This window comes from Lissotriton vulgaris, chromosome 7, assembly GCF_964263255.1.
Source record: "Lissotriton vulgaris chromosome 7, aLisVul1.2, whole genome shotgun sequence".
NCBI classification, from domain to species: Eukaryota; Metazoa; Chordata; class Amphibia; order Caudata; family Salamandridae; genus Lissotriton; species Lissotriton vulgaris.
In genome coordinates, this window is record NC_141695.1 from 132,506,965 (window position 1) to 132,520,316 (window position 13,352).

General features: G+C 43.0%; 1 protein-coding gene across 1 annotated transcript in view; it reads right to left on the reverse strand.

Annotated features, from left to right (window-relative positions):
* Positions 1 to 448: 448 nt before the first annotated feature.
* Positions 449 to 13,352, reverse strand: part of LOC147700998 (phospholipase A2 inhibitor and Ly6/PLAUR domain-containing protein-like) — a 54,839-nt gene continuing 41,935 nt past the window's right edge. The window contains exons 3-5 of the mRNA XM_086929819.1: positions 11,008 to 11,157; positions 5,802 to 5,936; positions 449 to 1,042 (exon numbers count right to left, since the gene is read on the reverse strand). Of these exons, the coding sequence (XP_086785945.1) occupies positions 861 to 1,042; positions 5,802 to 5,936; positions 11,008 to 11,157 (467 nt within the window). The 3' untranslated portion in view covers positions 449 to 860. The remainder of the gene's footprint in view (positions 1,043 to 5,801; positions 5,937 to 11,007; positions 11,158 to 13,352) is intronic.

Sequence of the window (13,352 nt, forward strand, 5' to 3'; positions counted from 1 at the left end):
GGACCCGAATGCCTCAACACACGACTTTCCTTCTACACCCCCTCCCGCCAACTACGATCCTCCAACCAAGCGCTTGCTACCGTACCTCGCATCAATAAAACCACCATGGGAGGTAGATCCTTCTCCTACCTCGCAGCTAAAACCTGGAACTCACTCCCCACTCACCTTCGTCTCACTCAGAACCACCTAGCAATCAGAAAGCAACTTAAAACTTGGATATTCGACAAGTAATTCCCCACCCTTCTTCAAACGCATTGAGACCCTCCGGGTATGTAGCGCGCTATATAAATCTTTGACTTGACTTGACTTGACTTATTTCTTGTAATATAACCGAATAAAGATCTTTGAATTGAATTGAGTTAGAATCTGTCCCACTTATATTTACATCATCACATCCTACATGTGAGGTCAGGGTAGGATGAAAAAGTAAAAAACACTGCACACAATATTTACTGTGGGCCATTATTCATTTATTTACTCGTGAAGTTCTACATAGTGTACATGGCCCAGCGGCAACCGAGCACATTCCAAAGAGACATGAGGATAGATGCAGACTGTGCCAACAAAGAAAGAAGAAACAGTGATCAGTCTGACACCAAACGAGAAAGTAATCTGTCAAGTAAATGAGGTATTTACTTGTACATTGCAGCGGTTTGGACCTCACGTACGAGTATATTAAGTAGTGCAAGATGCATGTCTGCTATGAGAGGTCTTCTGTGGTTTCCTGAAGAGATCATCTCAGGTGTAGGCAGAGGCTGAGGCACCACATCTGCCCAAGTACCAATAGATGGGTGACCAGAGGTGGGATAAGGATGGCACAGTTCAGGTGTCCACTGGTAGTGTGATGCTGCAGAGGAAGGCTACAGATGCAGTTTCATCAGCAGGAGTAGAGCAGCTGCTGGCAGGAGGAGCCCCTCTCCAGGGCGAGAGGCGCTGTTGGTACATACTGTCCTATATTTTATAGCTGGACTTGAGAAATTACCTAGTGCACAAAAGCTTTCAGTGGCACAGCCATGAAGGGTAACTTGAGTGCTCTGGGAACCTGCAGAAAGAAGAACAATATGTCAAGAATGTATGAAGCACTTACCACAAGCGGTTCTTAAGTAATGGGTGACTGGTAGAAGATGTTACTTAAATGATAAACTTTGCCAGCACCACCATTTGAGACCTGCAGCATTCCTTCAGTCCTTGCAGTGAGCCCTCACCCAGCCTCACCCACCCTGGTGGATGCAGTTGTTCTGTAGTCAGTGCACAGGTAATTAAGCTCTTTGCCAATGTTGTGATGCTGTTAGGTGCTGCATGTGCGCTCCTATTACCCTCACCGTGTGATGCCTCGTTACCTGCAGTTGCTAGTGTCCTGTTATGATTGAACTCAAGGATGCTGGTACCCCCATGTGTCTGCAACGGGTCTTGTCTATCTGTTACCTACGTGCATTTAATATAGTTTTATTATCTGCATCCAGAGTATCCTGATATCAGCACTTAAGTCATTATGTTATCTAGGTGCTAAGTGGTACTGTTTTCTGCAAACCGGGCAAGCCACATATCATACATTTATTGGAAACAGCCATTACAACATGGATGTTACCACGCATAGACTTTACCATGCATGTGTTACAATGCATTCACCATCACTATGTATAGCCTTTACCATGCATTTTTTACAACGCATATGACTTTACCACAAATGCCTTTACAATGAATTACTTAGCAAAGGTATGTATAGTTAAGGTACATGTTTGGAACTGGTGGTAACAGCAAATGTGTGGGAAGTGTGGTGTAGGCTATCACTTCATTAGAGGAAACAAAGAGACCCTTCTGCTTCCTCTTTATGACGTGCGCAGCGCCTCAGAGGAGCTGCCTGGTAGTCGTGGTGAGGTAAATAGGATTGGACCTGAGGTGGGTTTCTACAGTTTTAGGGCTTTGTGCTGGGGATGGGTATTTTTAAAAAGGGCAGGAGCCAGGGAGAAGTCGTTCAGAGTTCCACTTTTAGGGCTCAGGGGAGGGGTAGTTTTTTAGAAGGGCTAGGGGCCGGGTGGTGGAGGGAGGGTGGTTTGTGCAGAGGTCCGCGTTTAGGTCTCAGGGTAGGGGAGGGCTATTATTTAGAAGGGCAGGGGGGGTTGTGCAGGGTTTTACTTTTAGTGTTCAGGGGAAGGGTAGTTTTTACAATGACTGGGGGCCAGGGGGGGGAGTCGCGCAGGGGTTCACTTTTCGGGCTCAGGGGAGGGGAGGGCAAGGGTAAAGGAGGGGTATTTTTTAAAAGTGCTGGGGGCTGGGGTGTAGGAGCACCAGGAACCGGTTATAGAACTCGGAGAAGGGGTCAGGGAAAAACTTTACCATGTATATGCCTTTAACATACGTGCGTTTACAACTACATTTGTTGGAAAGGCATGCAAAGTATAAGCATATTCATTGTAAATAAAATATCCCTTAAAGGTTATGCGTGGTAATGGCACTTGCTTTGTAACACATGTGTGGTAAAGGCATGCGTTGCAGTGGAATGCGTTGTATCATCATACATCCTACTTTTATTGGCACTTCTGGTCGTTCAGCTCTCGGTATTCTGCATGATCTGGTCTTCAGCACCCTGTGTTGTCTTGTGATGTGCACTTTGTGTTATCTTATTTTCTGCACCCCACATACTTATTTTAGCGGCACCCGAGGTCACCAAATGAAGTACACCTCATGCAATCCAGACAACTGATTCCATCTAAATCAGTAATCTAGCTGGCAAGGTGGCCACCTACACCATCTGAGTGTTTCTATCTTACCTATTCTACTTGTCAGAGGTGTGGATGTCTTGTTACTCTATGTGTCCTCCGCCCCTTCTACCGCCATATCTATATTATTTTCCGCTAGCCCTCCTAGACACTTGGGGACGGATTGACAAAGGTAAACTTAAATGTTTGGCCTAGATTAAGACCAAATGTCTAAGTTCATGACTTTGGGAATCCACAAAGGGCATTTATGAGTACTATCTTTATATCAGCTCTCGGGCCAGATCTCCGCCCGAGTGCGGACATAAAGAAATTACTCGTAAATGGCCTTTGTATATTCCCAAAGTCATAAACGTAAACGTTTGGACTAAGTTTAGGTCAAACATCTAAGTTAACTCTGTGAATCTGGCCCATGGCTGCTTTCCCTATGCTATATTTCAATCTACTATGTTCACTATTAACTTCAACAACTTTCTAATTAATATTGTAGATTTCAACTACTAGGCTTCAAGGCTGAGTGAAAGACTAAGGATTCCAGCAACCTCCTCACTAAAGTTTCAAACAAAAATCAATGGTCCTACATATATTTAAGGGCATATTTTGGACCGTACATTAGCTATATACCCTTTTACTGAAAGCTTTAAAATTAAACCCAATCCTTGGTCAGATAAATAAATCATACAATGTTCTATTTTATCTCTTTATAATAAGCAAGAAACCCTAAAAGAATATATACAGGTCTAAAACTGTTCTAAAGAAAATGTTATCTAATTTTAAAAGGACCGTGAAAATATTACTCCTGCTAAGTTTGATCATGCTTAAGACAGATGGATAAATCAAATGACAGATTTGCATGGACCTGTGAATTTACAGACATATAAAAGAAACACCCTGATGCACAGAGGATGTAGATTTGGCCAAAACAACGATGTACCAAGCAGAAGCCTAAAAATGTATATTCAAAAGAGTAATACATATTTGTGTACTCCTAATCGAAAATACCAAAGAAAAGTATTATTCTGCAGAACATCACTACCTCGTCTAATTAGTATCAAGTAGTTTTTCGGATTATTAAATAACTTTCAGATGACTCAAAGACTGACCCTGATGTCGCTCTAACACAAGACTTATGTAACTCCTTAAATACGTACATTATTGATGATGTGTAAAGCTTGTGGTGCAAAACAGAATCTGACCATTCCTCCCAGCCATGATGAAGTACAAGCCTGTCCCCAACAGACTCTTCAACTTGGCTCCTTTTTCTACTGAGGACGTTTGGCAGGCTCTGATTAATTTAATGTGGTCCATGCCCTGATACTATCTTAAAACAGCCTCAGATCGACTCTTTCAACCCTCTAAGAGAAATATTATTCAATAATTTGCTAAAATCAATTGTTTCTTGGAGATCATTGAAGTCTGATTCAGTTACTCCCATCTTCAAGGAGGCTGGAGCTGACCCCTGGGCAATTAAATGAATGTCCCATGCAGCAGCATCAAAGATATAAAAAAATAAATCACATGGGTAGACAACTCAGTAGTCCTGTCCAACACAGGCTGTTGGCCTTAGTTTGGCCTTAGTTTGGAAGCAGACTGGGGGGATGATATTACTAGACCTTCTAGATGCCTTTGAAACCTTTCGACGGTGGCCTGGAAGCCATCATTCCTGAGGGAGTGTATTCCCTCAGTAAGGCTATCTCTTAATCAAGCTTCGAATGTCCCTCTGAAATGTAGAGTCACATAAGGTCCAGCTCTATCTTCTCATTTACCACCTCTGCATTGGGGCACTTGACAAACCATTTCACTGACAGGTAAACATTTTTATATGTACATCAATGCCACCTAGCCGTTAGTAAAACTGGGTGGGGATTGGCGCCCCGGTTCACACTTCCAGGAGTGCATGTTTGGTATGTAGGGGAAGATGGGTAGCAACTGACAGAAGATGGGAAAAGTTTAGCAATATTGCTTATTATTGGCTCCGGATTGGACTATGCCAATTTCTTTTATTCAGGCCCACCTGGTTATTGACTTCAAAGCATGCAGGTGATCCTGATCCCTTGTGCATGTCTTGAAGCTTCTCTTTTCATCCTCTTCTCCGATTATTATATAGACCGTCCATCAGGGAGCGTATCCAATTTAAGAGTTCATGCTCTGAACACCGAACAATGTACGGATATTGTCCTTGGTTTATATACAGATGAACTTGTCCTCTAGAAAATTGTGGTCACCCAAAGAAAATCTTGTGATGACCCAAATTCACCAAAAAGGAGGTTGGTAGCCGCAGCTTCTCTGTCATCACAGACAGTCTCTGCAATTCAGTGCCAGATTACTTATGATTACACACATCTCTCAGTGCGTTGGACGAGATCAGAAAATATGGTTGCTTACCCAGGAATTATAAGCTTGAACGTCTTTATCAGATGTTCCATAATATACAAATGTTAATTCAGTGCCAAGAAACTATTAGTGTACATGCAATCTATACATTTTTCATATAGATAAATAGACAGATAGATGTGTAAATGTGTATTTATAGATACATAATTCAGGTATATACTTTACACAGAAATATACATCTTTATTTATGCATGTCTATAATTTACGTATTTTTTTGTTTTGAAGAGGAGAAGCCAAAGAGGCAGGCCTAAAAATCATCTCTGAAGCTGGATATACATTAAATGCACTGTCCGCAAGCTGATCTAATGAGGCGATCAATAAGCATGCTGAAGATAGTAGTTTCCAGGATCAGTTGGATTGAAGTTGCCTTACTTTATGCCCATCAAGGTAGTCTTTGTGTTATTGCTTCTCTAGGTTTTAAGAGCTGCTGATGCTTGAAATATTCTACAGAGTAGATTTTACCCCTTTCCTTTCTAGGTTTAGGTCTGAGGCTGTTGTGTTGTTCAGTGCTGGGGGTCATTCTTCTGGACACAGGACAGTTTTTAAATGTCTCACTGCTAAAATAAAACCTGACCATCCAAACCTCCAGGAGTTAGTCCTAGATGTGCCGGTCACTTTTGAATTGACAACAGTAGGATTGCAATGAGGTATTTCTAAGCTGTAGATACTGTGCTGGTGCACCAGGTTTACCTATGCTTGTTTCCACAGTGTACCAGAGGCATTTGTTCTCCAGCCCAGAGCACTGCATGGTGTGATTCTGTGGGTCACACGCGCCACTGTTAGCACGGAGGCAGGCTGGACACGACAGTCGGTTCTTAGTGGTATCTGGTGAAAGAAAGAAAATAGGACAATTGATATTCCTCAATAGTCAATGTTATCAGCATCAGGGAACAGCAGGTTCAAAACACATGGTTGTAACTTCAGGACCAGAGAAAGCAGGGAGACACATGCTGTACCAGCTTCTGAATAGAGTCTCAACATTGCCTCAGCATTGTTTCTGGTGATGAGGTGGTAATACACTGGGCCTGGAAACAAGCACGAAGAACCACAGCTGAAGGGTGAAGTGAGGTAAATGTTAATACATTTCAAAAGAGGAAGGATAGTGCTTGAAGTGAGGCTATTGGCATGGATTTTAATGCGTTCTGCCTGTAGCTCAGTGGGGAGCTAGCCTCATATGTGGTCGCATCCATGTTATCCCCTGTTTCAGATTATGTATCTCCACTCGGAAACATCATTTACCTTGAACTTTCAGAGGCACAAATTCAGAATGTGTTAGTGGGGCCAATTTTAATTTTCGGATGCCTCTAGTAACTAATCCATTTATCGGGAGATTGAGAAAAGCAGGTGATGATGGGAGTACCACATGTCCTTCTCAGACTTAACTTAATCTGCCTTTGCCTCTTCTCAGATCCATTTTTAAAAAGACCAAACTCGCCCATGCCTGATAATTCATCCTGTCCTTATGATGTTCACACAGTAAAATACACTGACTCCTATCTGTGAGTGGATTAATGCATGCACTGCAGGGATCCATTGTCACTGGTTTGAATGCTGGACGCTGCACTTGGACCATCAGACTGAGGTGCATCTGTGACAGAGCACCATTGGACCACCAGGTGATCAGGCTCCTTACAAATACCTTTGTTATTTTTAAGAACTTTGGCACATTCTCTACTTTCCTCTTCCCCTAAGACATTCATATCCACACCACACTGCTCATAATTCCACTTTGGCTTCTTGCACCACATTAGACCTGAGATCAGCTGCACCCCTTTGTCCATCATTAACACTGGAGGAAAACCAATCCCCCTTCTACAGCAAATCCTCCATGAGCCTAATAATAGACCAAGAAAGGGGAGGAATCCTGCTGTAAAACACCTCAGAATCAGAGCATGCACTATTAAACGTATCCCTCAGTCCTCTAGATGTGACAATAGTAAGGGTGATACTTGGCAAAAGCTCATTAGCTATTTTTGACTCCCTAGCACTGGTTCTGCGCCTCGTACTCCACGGGCAGCACTACCACTAGTGCGAAGGAGTATCACCCTACTGCTTTTTTTTGCAGTACGAGAAGCAGAATAACTTGCAGTTATTACCATTTTATTTATGGTTGCGTGCGGGCGGGAGGGCATAGCTGCTCTGAGAGCAGGTCAGGGGAGAAGTGGTGTGTCTGCCCACTCCCGTGTGGCAAAGATTGTTGTATCGTTCCCCTGGGGCAACCCAAACCAGTCATGCTCACTCTGCCCTTCTCCAGACAAGCTGCAATGCAGCCTACGTGGCTACATGGAGAAAACAGCCTCCCCATAAGACGATGGCTGGGCGGCGTCCCGACCAATCACAACGCAGCTAGCAGCCTTTCGATTGGCTATGGGGGAGAGAGTGGCTGCCTGCTTCTGTTTCCTTTTCTGCTGAAGGCAGGAGAGCAGGAGAGCAGGAGCAGAGAAGACAAGAGACCCGGCTGGCAGAAAGGTAAGTTTAATTATATATATCTTTTTAATGAAATTAACCCCCCCCTTTCCCTGTGTGATCACCTCCCTTTGCAAAACCCAGCCACGAGTAATGCCGGCTTCTACTGCCGTCCTCATCATCAAGACCCTTTTCGTGCAGCTAATCCGATAACCAAGCACAAGCACAAGTTGGAAATAGTCCAACAGGGGCCACCTATTTTAGACCTATTCAGCTCTTCATATCTTTTCCCTCATTTTTCAGACTATTAATATTTCCAGTGTGTGGAATGTGTTCTTCAAAATTAGAAACAATCAGCAGTTTTCCTTTAGCCTATGGTTCTAGAGCCTTCAAAATGGGGAATCCTTTGCTTGCTTGATTCCCTCACCATTGACGCCATGACCTAGGACTCTACTTGGTCACACCTAAACGTGCACTTACCACTATTAATAGTGAGTTTCCAGGTTTATGGAATTTAAATGAATTTTCTTGTATGCTTGGCAAGAAAGCACATATTATTGTATTGCATTAAACAAACCGCTCACCACTATTTGAAACATTAGTGCCACTCAGGTCCTACATCTTTAGATGTAGGCACTCACACACGCAATCTGCAGCGCCTCTGTCTGAGGTTGTAGCTCTGTAGATGTAGTTGCTCAAGCATGCAATCTGCAGACCATCTGTCAGAAGTCCTAGGTCTTTAGATGTAGGCACGCAAGCATATAATTCACAGCTGCAGATCCACCTTCTGTGCTCCTAGCTGTGTAGATGTAAGGGCTCAAGCACACATTATGCAGCTCTTCTCACTGAGGTTCTATCTCTATAGATTTAGGCTCTCAAGCACCCAATCTGCAGACCTTCTGTCTGTGGTCCTTGTTCTGTAGATTTAGGCGCTCAAGTGCAGTGTGCCAGTTCCCAAAGATACATTTCACGAAGACTACACTTTTGACACCTGAGGTTCCCCACAGACACCCCATTTCACCACTTCAGAAAATGTTGAGCAACACCGCTTTACACCAATCAGATTTGCTTTACAGAACAAGAGTCAGAGCTGCCTTTAATTAGAAGTCCAAGGAATTCTCAAAAGGTGAGCCAGCACTTGTAAATACTAATATTCCTCAATGGTGCATAAAGATATTTTCACTAGAAAAGTGTTAATAGATGTTATGGTTCTTTACACAAAAGATAAAATATTGTTAGTCACCAACAACAAATACAATTTATCTACATATTGGTGGAATGTTATGTAACATCTACAGCTACTCATGTTAGGGAGTTAAGGTGATGATCTGAAACTGAACACCAATTATAAGAGGCTTTTGTGGAAAACATTCACAGTTCCCATGGCAGTCTCATACTGAACAGACTGACATGGTTGCTGCCCTGCAACTTTCTGTTAGCATCACTGCCACCATAGGACACATATCTTTACCTCTCCTGTGGAAATGGAAATAGGGAGCACAGAAGTGAGTGAATGGGACATCATTTCTTTCATGTTGTGGTTGTTACATAACTTCCCACCTATCGATCAGGCTGTATAATCCCTTCCTTATACATAGGTCAATTGCTGGGCAATTAGAAGCCTTCACTTCAGTTTGTGTTGAAGAGATTCCATACATCAATTTCTCTTGTTCCTGATCGCCCAGGTCACTCTCCTCCTGTACATTTGTAAGGACGCCATGGAAGGCTGTTGGAAAGGAGAATCAGAATCCCTGCAGCGGTTCCTGGACAGGCACCGCCTCCTTGAAAGGGGCACAATTCCGATCACTGCCCCAATAGGATCCTAGATCCTGTCGGGAGCAGAGGTCTTTCCCCTGACCTCTGCTGTCCAACCCCCTGCTTCGTGATGTGGCTGTCGGCCCTATGGCCTGTCTGTCGGGCAGACTGCCATTGATGGCCTGTCAGTGGCGGTCTGCCCGACATCCTAATCAGGCCCTAGGTATCAATGCAAGTCTGGGCACAGTTTTATCCCCGTTATCATGCAGGGACACTAATGCCGCTACTGGATTTGGATGTTTCTCACAGTTAGAAGGTGTTATATAAAACCTTGGGGTCCTTTGAAATTACTCGCTACTTGGAGCTTTAGCGATATGAGATTAACAACATAGATAAGCAGTACTCACAAAACAGATACCGATGCCACTTCGTTTTTTATCCTTCAGTGGACTAGGATTTTTCTTAAGTATGTCTCGTTGCTAATCTGCATATGACATTTGGGATTTGAAAACCTTACCTGTATGATCTTCTACACACTGGGTCTCTTTTGAATTTTTGAATTTATGCCCTGACGAAGTTATGTATTGTAATGAAACACGTTGGCTGTTTTATCTGGTACAATTACCGAAATAAAGAAGAGAACTTTTCGAATAATAACATTGCCTCCTTGATCCTTTTGAGTGCGCCTCCTACCTTTTGTTTATTGGGGTAGATTAGTGAGTTTTTCATAAGGCCCCGAAAGACACTTACGTATAAAACGTAGTACAATGACAGCAATTAGATGTGTGGATGGATGTGCTTTTATCATTTATGATAGACAATGGGATTTATATCATTATTACTGTAGCTTTTGGGCTGATCGAAGTGCCCTGGTGTTGGATGGGATAATTACTGCACCAGATGAAATCTGATTTGAGATGTTTGAAATGTATCAGGTGCAATAATTATCACCTAATTCAAGTTTCGGCCTGAAAAAAAGGGACATAACATGAGGGTTTGATGTTTCCGCACCAACATCTGCATGTTTAAGGTAGTTATAGGGCATTTTTCACCCATGAAATTGCATCAAGTAAGATGTGCTGAAATTTGAACGAGGAGTGTTAACTTTATTGCACCTGGTAATTAGACCTTATAATTTGGATCCCTGCGCCTGGATACCCTCAGGGGTGACAAGTAGCGCTGTACAAATTGACTGTTTGATTGTGAAATACGGTACATGTAATCAGCTGCTTAGAATCAGGAATAGCTACATATGTGTACATTTGCAATAAAATATGTGGTGGTGACAAAACTGCCAAAGATGGGCTTCATTAATATAAACGTGAGACTTAAGGAAACATTGATGCAGTGGTAAGGTAGCCATGACCTGAACTTAAGTAACACATTAGAAGTTGCAAGGGTTGGTTGAAGTACTGGACCAATGTTAAAGCTCGTCTGTGTGAATTCTGAATCCTGACTGTGCCCTTCAGCATAACATACCAGAAAGACCAGACCTCCTAAGGTTATGTTCATTTAACGTATTCTTTTCTTCAACAGTATCTAGGTCATTCACAGTTTTCCTTCTTTCATGGCAAAAACAAAAGAACATTGTTATTTTTTATTGAGGTGATGACAACAGAAGTATCAAAATATTCTGCAGCCATTGGGATATTTTCTAGCAGAAATTAAAATAAACAGCAACACTGCATTTGAAAAGCAGCAGAAAGTCTGAGAAAGCATGTATTATACCACTTACTGAGGGGAATCACAGGGGTGCAGCCGTCAGTCTTGCAGCAGCTAGATCCACTCACGGTGTAAACGCCTTCAGCGTTAACACTATATATCGCATTACATGATTTAGATTCTCCACAATTGATCTGAAAGTTACTGGCGACAACATGCCCACCTGAAACAGAAAAACAACTGGATGATTGTGTCAAGGACCAGCATACATCACCCACTGCCTGAGCTTTCACCCACCCTCCAGACCCTTGCGCACTGCCTCACTCTCCCTCACTCACACCCCCGCATCCGCCACGTCAACAGTGGAGGTCTTTCCTCCTCCTACCTAGCCACAAACTCCTGGAACAGCGACCCCATCCACCTTGGACCTCACCCTCCTTTCAGGAGTACAAAAGGAGACTCAAGTCACGTCTTTTCAATGGAAGCCTCGGACCAGCCTGGACCTAGTGCCTCTGCTTGGCATATAGGGTCTGATATCACCAGATCAAACATTTGAAAAAACAAAAATGCAATAGGGTTGGCTCCTGAACACTTGCTTGCCCCAGAAGGAAGACACCCGATATCCGCTACCAATAGGGGATAGCATCTGCATTTGAAAGGACAATGATTAGGCGTCAGCAACAGATGATGCCACTTCAACTAACATTGGCAACGCCTATTGGCCTAGCCTTTCAAATAGTTACAGTACCTCACGTAATTACTAGATGTTATTTCTGGGTCAGAAAAAAATAAGTGAAGTCTTTAACAAGACTGCAGCCCTTCAGAACTTTACTAGATGTACCTCGCAAGTCAGAAACAACTGCTTAACAAGTCTATCACAATGCTACAATAATCATGTTGTAACTAAGTATCCCTCTTGAGTACGATGCAACTGCTTAAACTGTCATGCACAAGGGTAAGGTTTTGGGGCTTCAACATGAAAATACACAAATCCACTTTTGCTACTCCAATAAAGCGTTTATAGTCTTTCCCGAAGGGACAGTTCCACAAGTCGGCACTAGGTGTCCATCAAATGCAGAACTATTACACTTCTTACATGAAGCTGCAATTCCACTAATCATTACTAGGTGTCCCTGTTGAGTCAGATGCAAAAGCATTGAAATGTTTAAATGAAGCTGTAGGTCCACCAGTGGTTACAAGGTGTCCCTCACAAATCAAATGGAAAAGCATTGATAGTCTTTCGTGAAGTTGCAGTTCCACAAGTCTGTACTAGGTGTCCCTCTAAACTTCAAACTAATGCAACATTAAATTCTTACTTGAACCTGCAGCTCCACTAATTGTTACTACGTGTCTCTCAAGTCAAATGCATTGATATTTTTTTGTGGAGGTGCAATTCCACAAGTCGTAACTAGGTGTCCCTCTGAAGTCAAATGCAAACGCATTGAGATTCTTTAATTAGGCCTCAGTTCTAAAAGTCTTTGAAGCCATCCTTCACAAGTCAAATGCAAAAGCACTGAAATGATTACGTCAACCCTCCGTTCCACTACTTTGCCCTTGTTGTCTCTTAAAAGTGGAATGGAAATGCATTGATATTATTTCCTGAAGCTGTAATTCCATAAGACCTTTCTAGGTGCCCCTCCTAGTCAATTGCGAAAGCACTGACATTTTTTCATGGAGCTGAAGTTCCATTTTTTGTTAATTAAGGTCCATCTCTAGACAGAAGCAGCTGCTTCAATTGACCTCTACCAAGCTGAGGGGATATGGTTTCATATGTAAATTTTCATACACACTTTTTCTATTTTAACTTGTTGTGCCTGTTTTTCCATAGAATTAATTATTTGCCAAGGCTGGTTCTTAATAATAATTCCAAATTACAGATTTCAATACACTTCTTTTTTTTTTTTTTTTACATTTGTGATCACAGCCTATTCTTTATAGGAACTTTTATTCACTAGTACGTATGACACAATGAAATAGTTTGTCTTTATGTTTTGCTCCATGTTTTACGATTATTTGTGTATTCTCAGTGGTGTTAAAGCAGCCTTGTGAAATATGACCTGCAGCAGGGGATTCACCACTGACCTTGTTGGGAGTGCTTCGCCTGTTTGCCTGTCCGCCTTTCTGGCCACTACGCTACGCCTCGCGGCCCCCGCTTCGCGGGAGCCGCTCGCAGGCAAGAGTCTTTGCTAGGAGCCAGTCCCTGGGTCTTCACTCGTGCACCGGAGCACCAACGCGCTTCAAGGGACATTGCAGCTGACCCCAAGGACAGAGGCGGGACTGCGAGGACCAGCGTGCTCAGCGGCGCTGATCGGCCGCAGCTGGTCCTCTTCCCGCCCCCTCCTCCAGTTAAAATCGCCACGTAGTGAGAGTTTCCTGGGATTCACCACTGACCTTGTTGGGAGTGCTTCGCCTGTTTGC